Source organism: Bufo gargarizans, chromosome 2 (assembly GCF_014858855.1).
Source record: "Bufo gargarizans isolate SCDJY-AF-19 chromosome 2, ASM1485885v1, whole genome shotgun sequence".
Lineage (NCBI taxonomy): Eukaryota > Metazoa > Chordata > Amphibia > Anura > Bufonidae > Bufo > Bufo gargarizans.
The window spans coordinates 673,444,484-673,460,961 of NC_058081.1; the positions used below are offsets into that span (position 1 = coordinate 673,444,484).

Here is a 16,478-nt window from a genome sequence, read left to right on the forward strand (position 1 = left end):
GAGGGGAGTGTGTTCTGTCAGAATACTATACCTTATCAGGTACCACTAAATGCACATGCGCAAAACCGGCCAGGACACACTGCGCCTGCGCTCGGAGCCACGGCTGGGTAGGAGAGGGTGTGCACGTGCGGCTATATACTCCCGTCGGCCACACACATCAGGATTACAGCACACGTGCGCACTCAGGGGTAGGTAGATTTGGACCAGAGTATATAGCCGCACGTGCGCACTATCTCCTACCCAGCCGTGGCTCCAGGCGCAGTGTGTCCCGGCTGGTTTCGCGCATGCGCATTAAGTGGGCGCTTCTCCCGCGGCGCTGCTTCAATTTCGACTTATCCGTGGATCTGCGGTTGCGCAGCGCCGCACACCCCCTCCTCCAGCTGATTCTCGTCACTTCAGGTGCGGCCACGTCACCGGAAGTGACAAGGGTATAGCATTCTGATAAGGAATAGTATTCTGACAGAACAGAGTGAACATAAAAGACAAAAGGTGATGGATATGTGTTATTAGAGGGAGGGTAGCAGCAGCTGGCATGGGCTCTTTTATATGAAAGGGGAAAGAAGCAGGTGGCACGGACTCTGATAGATCAGGGGGCAGAAGTTGACAAGGGCTTTGTACTAAGGGATTGGGCACATACAAGTCCAATAGGTGATAGGGGCTCAGTTACTGATGGATGGACAGACACAGATTGGAGAAGGACAAAGGGTTCCATGGGCTTTGTGAGTGGGTGGTGGTGACAAGGAATACAAAAAGTGGCAGGGGCTCTGTTATGAGAAAGGGGCACAGAAGTTTGTACAGGTTCTTTTGGTCACAGAAGGTAGCAAGGAGTCTCTGAGGACTTCAGGGAACATAGTAGATGATAGTGGCTGGAGGCCACAGATGGATGCACCTATTCTGTGGGGACAGTAGTAGAGGGGCATACAAGAGAGGTTCTGTGGGGGCCAGGAGGGAGATAACGGGTAACAGCAGGATAGAGGGAGGTGGCAGGCAGCTAGTGTCCTACCTGAGATTCTTTCCTGCTGCAGTATTTTATTCACGACTGTCATTGGGGGCGTGGCTTCACTGGATGGGGCGTGGCTTCATGGATATGGGCGTGGTCGGTGAAGTTCTGTCTGCTTGAGCCTTACATGGAGGGTCGGGACATCAGCAGTGTGCTTTATTGAGTACAGAATGGGGGGGCGGGGGAGGTTCGGAGGGGGCAAGCAGGGCCCGGCCAGGACTGAACAGAGGACAAGTGGGTGTGCTTCCTCAATGCCCGAAAAACTGTCTGCAGATGTAGGGGGCAGGGCCTTCCATGCGCTCCGGGCCCCCTATGCCACGGGCCCCATAGCAGCTGCGTGGTCTGCCTATATGGTAGGTACGCCACTGGGCAGCTGTATATATAGGCCTCAGCAAATTTTCCCGCAGATTGCTGGATAATTTTTGAATCATGGGGTGTGGAGCAGTAAAAATAAATAATGCTTGCTTGCTCATAAGGCAATCCCCAGAAGCAGTCTCCTCAGTTTGCTGCATATTGCTGTGCTACTGTAGGGGCTCAGGTCCTTTCCTGACAAGCAGCTTAGAAACAATTTGTACAGGATGCTGTTCAGTGAACAGAGGATCACTAATCCTATGGGAATAAGGAACCTGAAGTGGGGACATTGTCCACCAGCACACTGATATACACTAATAACACCAGGTGGCTCCAGTTCTGTAAGTATATACAGTGCCTTGAAAAAGTATTCACACTCCTTGAACTTTTCCAAACTTTTTCACGTTAGACCCACAAACTTAAATGTATTTTATAGGTTTTTTTTGTGATAGATCAAAACAAAATAGCAAACATTTTTGGAGTTACTAGAAAGTGATACATGGTTTTCAAAATGTTTAATAAATAAAACTCTGAAAAGTGTGATGTGCATTTGTATTCAGCCCCCTGTGCTCTAAAACACCTAAATAAAATCCAGTGTGACCAACGGCCTTCAGAAGTCACCTAATTAGTAAACAGAGTCCACCCGTGTGTAATTTATTCTCAGTATAACTACAGCTGTTCTGTGAAGGCCTCAGAGGTTTGTTAGTGAACATTAGTGATCAAGCAGCATCATGAAAACCAAGAAGCACACCAGACAGGTCAGGGATAAAGTTGTAGAGAAATTTAAAGCAGGGTTAGGTTATAAAAATATCCCAAGCTCTGAACATCTCACAGGCAGTGTTCAATCAATTGTCAGAAAATGGAAGGAGTATGGCACAACTGCAAACCTACCAAGACTCGGCTGTCCACCTAAACTGACAGCCCAGGCAAGGACAACACTAATTAGAGAAGCAGCCGAGAGGCCTAATGGAGGAGCTGCAGAGATCCACCCCTCAGGTGGGAGAATTTCTCCACGGAACAACTATTAGTCATGTGCTCCACAAATCTTGCCTTTATATAAGAGTGGCAAGAAGAAAGCCATTTTTGAAAGCAAGCCATAAGAAGTCCCACTTGCAGTTTGCTGCAAGCCATGTAGGGGACATAGCAAACATGTGGAAGAAGGTGCCATCGGCCATATTAGACCAAAGTTGAGCTCTTTGGCTTAAATGAAAAATGCTATGTGTGGCTGAAACCTGCACATTACCCTGAACACATCATTTCCACCGTGAATTACTGACTCCAGGGGCTGAATACAAACGCCCGCCACACTTTACAGATTTTTATTTATTAAAAGTTTTGAAAACCATGTATCATTTTCTTTTCACTTCACATGTACTTGCTACTCTGTGTTGGTCTATCACATAAAATCCCAATAAAATAACATTTAAAATGTAACTGGCAAATATTTAACTAATGTGTAGGGAAAGAGATAGGGAACATTTATCTAATATAATTTAGGGAAATCATTTATTTATAGTACAAAACTTGGGCTGAAATGTCCATTACCGCTAATGCACATTCGTCTTCCTAACACGAAGATGGGCTGGCGTAGGAGCTGCTGGGCGTCTGACCTCACTGCTCCCTCACAATCCGGTGGGAACAGTACAGCAATAACTATAAATTCAATATATATTTATACACTTATGGGATCATTTATCAAACTGGTGTAGAGTAGAACTGGCTTAGTTGCCCAGAGCAACCAATCAGACTCCACATTTCATTTTTGATAGCTCCTTTGGAAAATGAAAGGTGGAATTTGAATCTATATACTATATAAATTATATTAGAAAAATGTTTCCTATCCCTGTCCCTACACATTAGCAAAAAAAAAAAAATTTACAAAATGGCAGTTATACTTTATGAATACGTTTTTTAAGGCACTGTTTATGAACTCTTCAGTTGTTCAATTTTCTTAGCATACTGTATAATACATAAAATGCTGCATTTACTGGTGGGACAACCACTTGATACATCGTAGTACCGTCTTGACATTTTGAGATACTTGAATTCACCTATGTTGATGAGTTGCCAGGATGATGCATCATATATTTTTCACTTACTGTTCTTAGCCAGTTTAGCAATGCACCCTGCAAAGAGCCGGCAGTCCTGTATCCTGAGCGGCTCGCTGCCAGGAGAAAGAGTATATCTAATTAGCACTTTAGCGGAAGATTTATGACCAATATTAAGTGTAATTTGTAAGCATTTTAATAACCACAAGATAACTTTCAGTAAAATTCTCACGTGCAAATTAAATGATGAGATGTATAACTTATTAAATGGTACTAAATATAGCTGTACATGAGAAGAAATATGATATTTTATTTGCATTAGATAGCATTAGAGTATTAGGGCATACTAGTACTATAAAATGTGCGTGGATTTTGTAAAATAATGGCTGGCACGCTGGTCATGCTTTCGGTGGTGCTCAGTGATAGGAATACATCTGTCTCCACATAGAGAAAGTAACGACAGCACTTAAAGGGAACCTGTCACTGGGATTTTGTGTATAGAGCTGAGGACATGGGTTGCTAGATGGCCGCTAGCACATCCGCACTACCCAGTCCTCATAGCTCTGTGTGCTTTTATTGTGTAAAAAAAAAACTGATTTCATACATATGCAAATTAACCTGAGATGAGTCCTGTCCCTGACTCTTCTCTGGGACAGGACTCATCTCAGGTTAATTTGCATATGTATCAAATCTTTTTTTTTATACAATAAAAGCACACAGAGCTATGGGGACTGGGTATTGCGGATGTGCTAGCGGGCATCTAGCAGCCCATGTCTTTTAGCTCTATACACAAAATCCCAGTAACAGGTTCCCTTTAAATTCTCATGCAATAATAAATTTTATTAGTATTTCCAGCAAACACACATGGAGGCCGACACTAATGCTTCTCTCCATCTCTGACCTTGGTCACGGCTAAACAGAGCAATGTGTGGCAGGAGGAGTGCTGGACTGGTCTGGAACAGACCGAGACACTAGTGTTGGAAATGCTAATAAAATAAGTTAAATTATTGCATAGGGATGTGAGTGTTGTGTTACTTGAATGTGGCTTTGTGACCTTTGCTTAACTTTCAATTAGAGATGAGCAAATTTCTTGAAATTAATTTTGGGTCTGATTCAAATGAATTGGTTGGCAGATTAGATTATGTTATGTATGCAACCTCTTTCAAGCTTTTTAATATCAAGAACAATATACACACATGGTGGTATCAGAAAAAAACAATGGCTTGTTTTTAACAAGCTGTCCAAAGATTACCAATTTTTGGGAAGATGCAACAGGTTTGGTGTGATGTTAGAAAATATATACGGTATCTCCACCAGTTCCAGCTCCACAAATACATGTGCCGGTGACAGTGTGGCTGATTTCTGGGAAAGTGAAGAAGCAATCACTTGTTTTTACAAAAGCTGTGAAATAATTCTCCTTTCTTTGGAAACTCCAGCAGCAGTACAGTATGGAACCTGAAAGACAAGGCAGGAATGAGCAGCTATGTAGGGGTAGTACTAGTAGCATTAGGGGCAACTGCAGCAGTAAAGAATGGGGCATGATGGTCAGGCAGACAGCAGCAGTGTCGTCGTTGAGCCAGTGATTAATATCCAGTCTTCACTGTCAGCAATGGCAGATCTATTCATTTACATTAGTTGGAGGTGTGTGAAAATCTTCATGGACCCATGTCTGATTCATTTTCACAAATGTAATGGTGTCTGCACTTGGGGAGAATAATTTTATCAGGTTCCTCAAATACGCCAGGAACACTAGTCTGTGATCAATGGAGGTTTTATAGCCAGGATTAATATTGTAGAACATTTCTGTCAGTGATTTTTTTTATATTATTGGGCTGATAGTTGGCTGATAGAACTCAGAAAATGAGTACTGTAGCTTTAAATATTGATGTCCAGTGCCTCATAAGTACATTACACTGATCGTGTCCTGTCTTTATCAATGAAATCTAACTATATCTATAACTAAAACTATCCCTGTATGACTTTCAACCTGCTGTATTGTGTGTCTAAAGATAAGCTTTATTTGCTGTCTCTTTGCCAGACATCCTGTCACATCAATGTACAAGCTGCAAATACATATGGCTTCCCTGGTTGGGATTTTATATAGCCTATCATTATTCCTGATTGGCTGACTGCAAGTCATCATGGGCAAGCTTGCCAGCCAGGGCCTTGCCCAGTGCCATGTGATCCCCCTCCTTCTTCATCTTTCCTGCCCTGCTGTGCTGTCTTATGAATTGTAAAATGGGGAATGCCATTTTGAGTGATTCAGTCCAATCGAATCCGAATCTCAAAAGTCTCATATTTACTGGAAGCCCAACGTTTTGGGAAATGTGATGCAAATTTTGAATCATTTAGATTGATTCGCTCAAAACCTCTATTTATTTTATCATAGACTTGATATGCTGATAGAATCTGACTAATGTTGCAATGAAGGGGCTGTGGGATTTATGCCAGAAACGCTACCTAAACCTCTACTCAACTTAAAATGAATGGCTCCCTCAATTTCTCTTTCTTGGTATCACAGATGGTGCAGATATTATCTAATGTAATGCATCAATGCCAATATAATAAACACTCGGATATAAAATAAATGAGAAAGATGGTGTCCGGAAGAGACCCAGCCTCCATTCATACATTATAAACACCATTAGCTTATTACATAGCAATGACAACGTCCTAGAAAATCTAAGAACAAAGATCTATCCCAACTAGAGGATCCCGAACACATGGTGGCCAATGAATGCAAGGTTAAGTGTAAAGTAGAATCCCTGATAAATAGACAAATTAGTGAATTACATTAAAGGGGTTCTGCACTTTCATTTAACTGATGATCTATCCTCTGGATAGATCATCAGCTTCTGATCGGCGGGGGTCCGACACCTGGGACCCCCGCCAATCAGCTGTTTGAGAAGGCAGCGGCACTCCAGTAGCGCCGCGGCCTTCTCACTGTTTACCGCCGGCCCACTGACGTCACGACTAGTATCAACTAGCGTCGGCTAAGCTCTGTTCACTTGAATGGAGCTTAGCCCCGCCCACGCTAGTTGATACTAGTCGTGACGTCAGTGGGCCGGCGGCCCGGCGGTAAACAGTGAGAAGGCCAAGGCGCTGCTGGAGCGCCACTGCCTTCTCAAACAGCTGAGGACAGATCATCAGTTAAATGAAAGTGCAGAACCCCTTTAAAGGGAACCTGTCACCGGGATTTTGTGTATAGAGCTGAGGACATGGACTGCTAGATGGCCGCTATCACATCCGCAATACCCAGTTCCCATAGCTCTGTGTGCTTTTATTGTGTATAAAAACTGATTTGATACATATGCAAATTAATTGCATATGTATAAAATCATTGTTACATATAGTTACATAGTTAATACTGTTAAAAAAAGACAAACGACTATCAAGTTCAACCACGGGATAGGTGAGGATGCGAATCCCAGAATAAAAGCACGCAGAGCTATGGGGACTGGGTATTGCGGATGTGCTAGCGGCCATCTAGCAACCCATGTCCTCATCTCTATTCAGTTTTCTCAGACTGTACTTGGAAATCTCTCATTCACTGCAATAGGGTCAATGTGTCAGGAGATTTCTGACATCTGAGACGGCGCACAGCATTCAAAGGAGTAGTGGGGTTTGAGGTCTTCTTCTTGATATGTCAGAATATGTCCCTTCATGTATGACACAATTCTGGCCAAGAAAATAATTTTTATTATTTTTGGTTTCTGATTGTTTCCAGTGCAGTACTTCATGAAGCCTCTAATTTATCAAGGCTCTGCACCACTACAAGATGTGGAGGTGACCTCTCGATGTAATGACACTGACAATGAAGTCACTACTGTTCCACGCAGAAAAGGTTTGGGATTTTATTTTTTCTATTTTTACTTGATATGTGTTGCTAAATGATTTAAAAGGAATATGTCATACGAAAATGACCTATTCTTGAAATCATGTGTTTATGTTAAACATATTTTGAGAGAATTGTTGGTGGGTATTTTTAATTTTCCATGTCAATATCCATGAAAAAAACACATAAAATCCTGCAGTTTTCACACTGGCCACTAAACATAATAATAGGTGTCACTTTTTGGTCTGTACAAATCAGTTTACTGCAGTTATCTGCCTATCATTACAGATAGGATTAGAATGACATATAACATCTATGTGTCTAGATAAGACAAGATCCACCATTCACAACAGGTGATTGTCAGATTTTATCTATTCTTTCCTTGTACAATGACCTCTGCACAGGTCACAGAGCATACCCAGAAAACTCTCACAGAGAAGTCAATGAGGTCTACTCCTGACCATTGTGTCTATGACCTACGAAGACTGCTGTAAAGCATAGCTCTAAATGATGTTAACAGCGGCTCAAGCAAGATGGCTGCCCCCATAATCATATTCAGAAAGTAGAATAAAAAAAATCTACAATCAGAAAACAGAGAATAGAGAAAAAGTATATGTACCGCTATCTGGTTTTATCTAGCAGAAAAAAATGGTGAGACATTTCCTTTAAAGGGAATGTATCATCGATCATGGTATACTATTTAAAGGTGTTGGCCCAGGAACAACCTTTATTCCCTATCCATAAGACAGGTGATAAATGTATGATCACTGGGGTCTGACTATTAAGACCTCACTGATTATAAAAGCCTTAAGTCTTATGTGTTAATTCAACAATAGCGTGTGGGCGTGACCACAGCTCCATCTACTGTATATTAGACTGCAGGGCGTTCCCATCTAAAGGAAAGCAGCAGTAGTCGTACATGCACACTATTGCTCCATTCAAACAGAGGCCTTGGGGCCCCCGTTCTTGTGATCTATGGGGGTCCCAGTGATCAGACACCCAGCAATCAAAAATGTATTACCTAACTTGTGGATACATAATAAATATTACTTGTAGGCCAGACCCTTTAAATTTGCTGTTTTGGGGATAAATATCCTATACAAATGGTATAGAGGATAGGGCGGACTGGGAACTTGAAGTGGCCCTGAAAAAAAATCCTAAAAGTGACCCCATTTTATAGGGGGGTCCAAATTGACAGAAGGTGGGGTAAAACAAACAGGCGGGGTCAGCAATACTATAGAGTAAAATATAGTCCCATAAGAACTATATGCCACAGTGCAGCACAATATATTGCCCCAAAAGCTGTCCCTCTGTGGGGGCCATCAATAGATGCCATTCTCTCTCCTCCTCCTTCAGTTCTCTCTGATTAGGATATGGAGCAGGGGGCTAAGGAGGTGATGTGTGGGCCAGAGCAGTTGAATATAGGAGGGCATGTGGGTTGCTGGTCGGGTACATGAGTACCTGAATCTCACAGAATGAATGACCACTGATAGCTCATTGTGTACCCGGTCAGCAGCAGACTGAGGGCTTGGGTGGCCGTCTTTGCATCAGCCCACTGAGAAATTTCTCTGTAATGTTTATGACCAATCCACCCCTGTGTAGAGGTGTTTTTATTTCCTTCTTATAAGACTATACACATAAAGAAATTCTGAAACATTACATTTTTGCCATTGAACACTGGAGCACACAAGATAAGCTTTTCTGTTTTCTGCAGATCACTTTTTGGCTTTACTGTGCAGACTGTGTAAGGTTCATCACAGTCATCACATTATAATTAGAGGAAAGAAATGAAATGACAGCTTTACTGTACTAAATGAAGAGGGTTTGTCCTGACTCTTGACATTTCTGCTTTAGTAAATACTTAAGATATAGCTAACATTATTTTGACACCAGTTGTGCCAAGATGGTCACTTTAATTTCATTTGTTGTATTATTGCAATGTGAGTTTTATTTTGTTGTTGTTTTTTATCGCATTAACATATTAAGTCAGTCAAAGTAATGGTGTATATTCCCTATGACTTTACATTTCTGGAGCATTTTTTCTTAGAGCTCTATAATGTACTGTTCCTCTACTATTCCTCCTAGAAAAGGATGGTAACCTACTTGTCAATTCAAAAACTTCTAGAAGGAATAACAAAGGAATGGCACAATGAAGAAAGGATGCTCAAGACCTAGACCAAGACCTAGATAAGGCAAACTAAAAACACTATACAATAAATGCACAGATAAAACTTTATATGCAACTTCCTGCCTATGGCAGGTCACTGAGGGAAGTGCTGCACTCCATACTTATGAAGACTGTTTTACTTTATGTATTTTTGTCTATTATTTTTTAATCATTGCAGTAGTCCTAAAGCAGATACAGCCCACTGCACTGTCTATGGGTACACCTAGCCTTCCTGCTACCTGAGGCAAAAATTGAAAGGGCGCCCCATTCCCCATACCAAATTCTCAATCTAACCCTTCCCTCCAGCCCTACTGTTTAAGACATACTTGGAAAACATTACTTACAGCGCTATAAAACATTCAGGGTAATACAGCAGCACATACCTCTTACATCTAATGACGTCTCCTCTGATGTATGGACTCCTTCCTTATCTTCTCCATTTGGACCAGACCGCCATGAGCCGTTTCTTGTCTCTGCAGAGTTTGACAAACATATCAGTTTCCTTTTTTTACATCATCCTCCACCTTCTAAACATCCCAACCTGCCACACACAATACTGTGCTCCACAATACTATACTGCAGAAACAGATAATCCCCCTGAGAAAACTAGTTCTCCCTAAAAGTATTAGTACCACGCAGATGATGCCCTGCACCCAGGAAATAGTGTCCCTGACACTAATAGTGTCGTAAACATATTGTCCTACACTGATACTGTGCCGGGGTGCCCTCCACAGTAATAGTGCTCCCAAAAGTCCCACCAATAGTAATAATTGTCTGGCAGAGTGCAATTAATGTTAACAGTGCCTCCAATAGTAGTGCCCATACTAGTAATCATGTTCCGCATAGTCCCCCAGTAGTAATAAAGCCCACCACAATGCCCCTCAGTAGCCATAATTACCCTTATAACATGTGCCATTGCAAAAATAATGTGTGCCAGTACAAAAAAAATACTGATTCTATGTTCCAGTACAAAAATGTCCCCTTATATTGTACCCCATTTTAGTTCCCCCAGTAGTTCCACCAGTAGAAACAATGTCCCCACAGTGCCCTCCTTATAGTGTGTGCCAGTACAAAAATGCCCCATTTTAGGACGATGATACAGGTGAATATAGAGAGGTGAGCACTTCCTAGTTGTCACTGCCTAAGACAATCAGCTCACCTCACCACGTTGGCGGTGCAGCCTTAGCACTATCTATACATATGAATGAAGGAAATTTGTGTCACCGAGTATGGTTGTCACTGGGAAAGATTTTAAAAACACAATGCAGCTACAACATTGACCCCAAGGACGCAGAGATTTTCATTTTTTTTCCATTTTTCACTACCTGCTTTCCCGGAGCCATAAGGCTGGTTCACACGGGCGTTGCGGGAAAAGATACGGGTGCGTTGCAGGAACATGCGTGATTTTTCCCCGCGAGTGCAAAGCGTTTTAATGCATTTTGCACTCGCGTGAGAAAAATCTGCATGTTTGGTACCCAGACCCGGACCCGGACTTCTTCACAGAAGTTCGGGTTTGGGTTCAGTATTCTGTAATTTTTATTATTTTCCCTTATAACATGGTGATAAGGGAAAATAATAGCATTCTTTAATACAGAATGCTTAGTAGAAGGTCAATTGAGGGTTAAAAAATTAACTCACCTCCTCCAATTGATCGCGTAGCTGCCAGTCTCCTGTTCTTTCTTCAGGACCTGTGGTGACGTCACTGAGCTCGTCACATGGTCCATCACCATGGTGATGGATCATGTGATGTATTATGTCAGGCATGTCCAAAGTGCGGGCCTCCAGCTGTTGCAAAACTACAACTCCCAGCATGCCTGGATAGCTTACAGCTATTGGGGCATGCTGGGAGTTGTAGTTTTGCAACAGCTGGAGGGCCGCACTTTGGACATGCCTGTATTATGTGATGAGCACAGTGATGTCACCACAGGTCCTTTGACAGGTCCTGAAGAAAGAACAGGAGACCGGCAGCTACGCGATCAATTGGAGGAGGTGAGTACATTTTTTAAATATATTTTTTAACCCTCAATTGACCTTCTACTAAGCATTATGTATTAAAGAATGCTATTATTTTCATGTTATAAGGGGAAATAATACAGTGAATAGACTTTTATCCTAGCAACCATGCGTGAAAAACGCACAATATAGAGCTTGCTGCGATTTTCACGCAACGCACAGGTGATGCGTGAAAATCAATGCTCATGTGCACAGCCCCATAGAAATAAATGGGTCCGTATTCAGTGCGGGTGCAATGCGTTCACCTCACGCATTGCACCACCCGCGCGGAAAACTTGCCCATGCGAAAGGAGCCTAACTTTTTTATTTTTCCATTCACAAAGCTGTTTTAGGGCTTATTTTTTGTTGGTCAAGTTGTATTTTGTAATGGCACCATTTAATAGTATTAATTTATTCTCAAAGCCCGATTACAGCCATACCACATCTGGATGTCAGGGTGTCCGTTCATTAATAAAAAAAATCTTTCATCATAAATCATCCTTTACATAATATGGTTTTAGTATCTTTCAGAATAAACACAGAAAACTTCTTGTTGGAAGTGCAGGTGGAAAGCAGACAAGAATGGCTCCTCACTTGTCATGAAAGATGGAACGCAGATTGGGGAACCCATGTATGTAGACACTTGGGATACATCAGGTAAAAAACTTTGTCCGAAAGTAATTTTTCAACCACTCCTGTACTTACTCTTAACATGGGTAAATTTTTTAAAAGGATGCGCCAATCCTTAATCGGATCTGATTCTGCCAAGAAATTTGGTTCAGGTACGAATCGATTCTATTTGAATTGAAAGTGCTTTAGATCTCTGAAAATCTCTCTCGCTCTCGCCTCTCTTTCCTCTCTCTCATAATTCTCCCAAATCAAATCTCAAGAAATTCTGACAATTTTTGGGAAAAATTCATGACATATTTAAATTCCAACTAATCGATTTGCTTATCTCTATAATCAATATCAGATTGGCGTAGGTCTAACTTCCAGCACCCCCACAATCAGCTTCGTTATAGAAGCTCTGGCACCGGAACTGCACAGCTTCTGGGGTGCTGGGAGTCAGACCCCCTCCAACCTGACATTAAAAGGTAGGTCATCATTACCTTGGCCCCAGAAAATCTCTTTAACCCTAAGTTCACACTTGCGCGTTTTACAGCGCATTCGAACGCGCTGTAAAACGCATAACCGATGCAAACCAATGCTTCCCTATGGGACTGGTTCACATTTTCGCGTTTTACAGCGCGTTCGAACGCGCTGAAAAACGCCCGACGCATAAACAAGTTCTTGAGCTTCTTTGGGGCGTTTTGTCGCGCGTTCCCGTACATAGACTTTCGGGAACGCGCGACAATGGGCGTTCGCTTGTCTCTGTATGCGCGATTGCAAACGCCCGTACAATCGCGCATACAGAGCGCTCCTTTCAGAACGCTCAGGTGTGAACCCAGGGTAAATGATGAAGCACAAGTTTAGTTTGGCACATCCTGCTAGACATTTTCCTGGATTGAAGTTTAGGTCAGTCTTGGACTGTCCCTTTATTGTGCCCATATTAGGACAATGATATATTCCAAATTTGCTTGCTGTTTTTTTTTTTTTTATCAAACTTGCCACCAATCCTTACCTTGTCACTACACTACTTAGCTGAGAGCTGTCATCTAACCTGCCATCACAGGACCACCACCCCTGTCATCACTCAAACCTCAGGAAATCCATTTATATGTCAGACTCCTGACAAATGTATAAAATGCAGAAATGATAAAGAGACATCAGGAAATGCATACATTACTGTATTTTCAAAGGGGTCTGTTTGTAGCAGTCTAGTTTATTTGATTATGGAATTTTAGGTCTTCTTTGGCTGCCAACTTGGATCTCAACTTCATATCTGAATTATGTTACCTCCTAAGACTTGTTTCTGATGTTGTACGATATACCGTAAAGTTCATAACCGAGTTAAAATCTAACTCCCTGAATTGTCTCTTGTAGGTTGGTGCATCACAAGGCTGTGAATCTGACATCCAACCATTTAAATCACAGTCAAGAATTTGTTCAGGTCCCGCTTGGTCAAACTACTGGACCTGAGCATATGTGGCAAACCAGGTAAGTCAGGAGACTAAGGCCTCTTCACACTGGCGTGTGCGGCCCGTAGTCGTGCTGCGGCCCGCAAAATGCTGGCCGCAATGCACGAGCACAGTCCGTGGGGCAGCCGCAGCGGATCGCGGACCCATTCACTTGAATGGGTCCGTGATCCCGCTGTTGCGCAAAAAGATAGGACATGTTCTATCTTTTTGCGGAACGGAAGTACGGGACGAAACCCCACGGAAGCATTCTGTAGTGCGTCCGTAGGGTTCCGTTCCGTGGTTCCGTACCGCACCATTCCGCATCTCCAGATTTGTGGACCCATTCAAGTGAATGGGTCCGCATCTGTGACACGGAATGCCCACGGAACACGCCAGTGTGAAAGAGGCCTAACGGAAAGCATAGATCACTGTACAAAAGCAAAGTAAAAGCAAACTATTACTACATACATGATAATAAGTAATACTGGATATTTTCACGGGCTGTCAGGCGTGGTTTACATACTATCCACATATACAGTATTCTTTAACAGAGGCCTTTTCTCCATAGGTCTCTTCTTACGACATTAGTTTGGGAAGTTTTTTTAGTGAATTGCCTCTTTATGATTGTGAAGTATTTATCACATTTGGTACACTTTGTGCCAGCTTTTTATTTCCACCTTTCACTTTGCAGACGAGGATGTCTTTCTGGACGAATTGTTACATTAAAATGTTCCGGTGAGTTGTAAATGTGAAATATTTAAAGACCTATTTTATGCATATTCTAGCAGAGTTCTGTAGCACAGCCCGTTCCTATTGTAGTAAAGGAAATTCATTGCACTGTCGTATTCACCTAAATGGGGCTTGTAGAAATCCATGCAGATACATACAGAATCAGATATGGAATGGAATCTGAACCTCTTGTGAATTCACCCATACAGTTTAATACCGTAAAAGATAGAACGTCCTATTATTGACCGCAAATCACGTTCCGTGGCTCCATTCAAGTCAATGGGTCCACAAAAAAAAACGCAAATGCATCCGTATGTCTTCCGTATCCACTCTTTTTACTATGTAATTACTGTATACTGTATATGCCATACGGAAAAACAGAACGAAAGCGGAAACAAAAAAACGGAACAAGGGATCCGTGAAAAACGGACCGCAAAACACTGAAATAGCCATACGGTAGTGTGAAAGAGGCCTAAAGAGGTTGTCTTATCTGGGGCATTGATGGCATATGACTAGAAGTCCCAGAGCAGTGCACCATGCCAGAGCAGCCACCTCCCCATTCACCTGTCTGGGACAACGATGGGCTATTTTCAGAGAGTGAGTTGAGATTGGCTGCAGTGTTTTGTGGCAGTTTCTTATGTAGTTTATTGAACCAAAACCAGGAGTAGAAGGCCTTCTCTTAGGCCTCTTTCACACGGGCGAGTTTTCCGCGCGGGTGCAATGCGTGAGGTGAACTCATTGCACCCGCACTGAATCCGGACCCATTCATTTCTATGGGGCTGTGCACACGAGCAATGATTTTCACACATCACTTGTGCGTTGCATGAAAATCGCAGCATGCTCTATATTGTGCGTTTTCCTCCCAACAAAGGCCCCATTGAAGTGAATGGGGCTTGCGTGAAAATTGCAAGCATCCGCAAGCAAGTGAGGATGCGGTGCGATTTTCACGCACGGTTGCTAAGATGACAGTCTATTCACTGTATTAGTTTCCCTTATAACATGGTTATAAGGGAAAATAATAGCATTCTTTAATACAGAATGCTTAGTAGAAGGTCAATTGAGGGTTAAAAAATAAAAAAAATTAACTCACCTCTGATCTCTTCTTACTTCTTTAATCATGAGCTGTCGGCTAAAGGACCTGTGGTGACGTCACATCACATGGTCCAATCACAAGGTCCATCACCGTGGTGATGGACCATGTGATGAGCTCAGTGACATCACCACAGGTCGTGAAGAAAGAACAGGAGACCGCCAGCTACGCTCAATTGGAGTAGGTGAGTTAATTTATTTTTTAACCCTCAATTGACCTTGTACTAAGCATTCTGTATTAAAGAATGCTATTATTTTCCCTTATAACCATGTTATAAGGGAAAATAATTACATCTACACAACACCGAACCCAAACCTGAACTTCAGTGAAGAAGTTCGGGTCTGGGTACCACATTCAGTTTTTTATCAAAACGCATTGCACCCGCGCGATAAAAACTGAACAACGGAACGCAATCGCAGTCAAAACTGACTACAATTGGGTACTTACTCGCGCGGGTTTGCCGCAATGCACCCGGGACGCATCTGGACCTAATCCGGACACGCTCGTCTGCAAGGGGCCTTATACTTCTCATTCCTTCTGGCCCAAAAAGGTGCATGAAGAACTACTACAAAAACTGCAGCTTATTTCCAGAAAAAAAGCTATCTGTGAAACCGCCCACCACAACGATGAAAGCATTGGGTTTACTTTTAAAGCCTTTTCTTTAGGGCAGTTTCTCAATACATTATTTTTTTTTTATTACTGTATGTTTTTATTACTTTTCTATTTATTTTTATTAGCAAAAAATCCTGTGGCCAGATGTTACATGCAGGCTTATAGGATGGAAATTATGAAATGTCCTACAAACATGTTTTATTGTTTTGTAGTGTCATTTTCCTAGTGTTTTTTTTTTCCTCCGTGTTTTTTTTTTTTTTCCCAATCTCGGCATGCTCTGGGTGTGGCATTTTTTTCCCATAGACCTCTCTATACGAAAAAAAGTGTCTGAAAAAAATTCTACCCCAAAAACGCTTGTAAAAAAATTGCATGAAAAAACAAAAACAAAGAAAAAGATGTAGTGTGGCAAGAACCTAAATACATTTGATGAAAAAAGGGTCTACTGTTTTTCCTGAAACAGCACCACTTATGTTGCTCAGTCACTTTCAAGTGAATGGAGCTGAGCTGCAATACTAGACATAGTCCATGGACCAGAGTGGCGCTGTTTCTGGTAAAAGATGCTTACCGTTGTTTGTACACTCAGAAGACCAGCAGCTC

The 16,478-nt window shown here is 42.2% G+C and overlaps 1 protein-coding gene across 1 annotated transcript in view; it reads left to right on the forward strand.

The window, feature by feature from the left end:
• LOC122926275 (transmembrane protease serine 5-like) overlaps positions 1-16,478 on the forward strand; it is a 173,464-nt gene that overhangs the window by 121,976 nt on the left and 35,010 nt on the right. The window contains exons 2-5 of the mRNA XM_044277649.1: positions 7,127-7,243; positions 11,915-12,050; positions 13,377-13,490; positions 14,142-14,185. Of these exons, the coding sequence (XP_044133584.1) occupies positions 7,127-7,243; positions 11,915-12,050; positions 13,377-13,490; positions 14,142-14,185 (411 nt within the window). The remainder of the gene's footprint in view (positions 1-7,126; positions 7,244-11,914; positions 12,051-13,376; positions 13,491-14,141; positions 14,186-16,478) is intronic.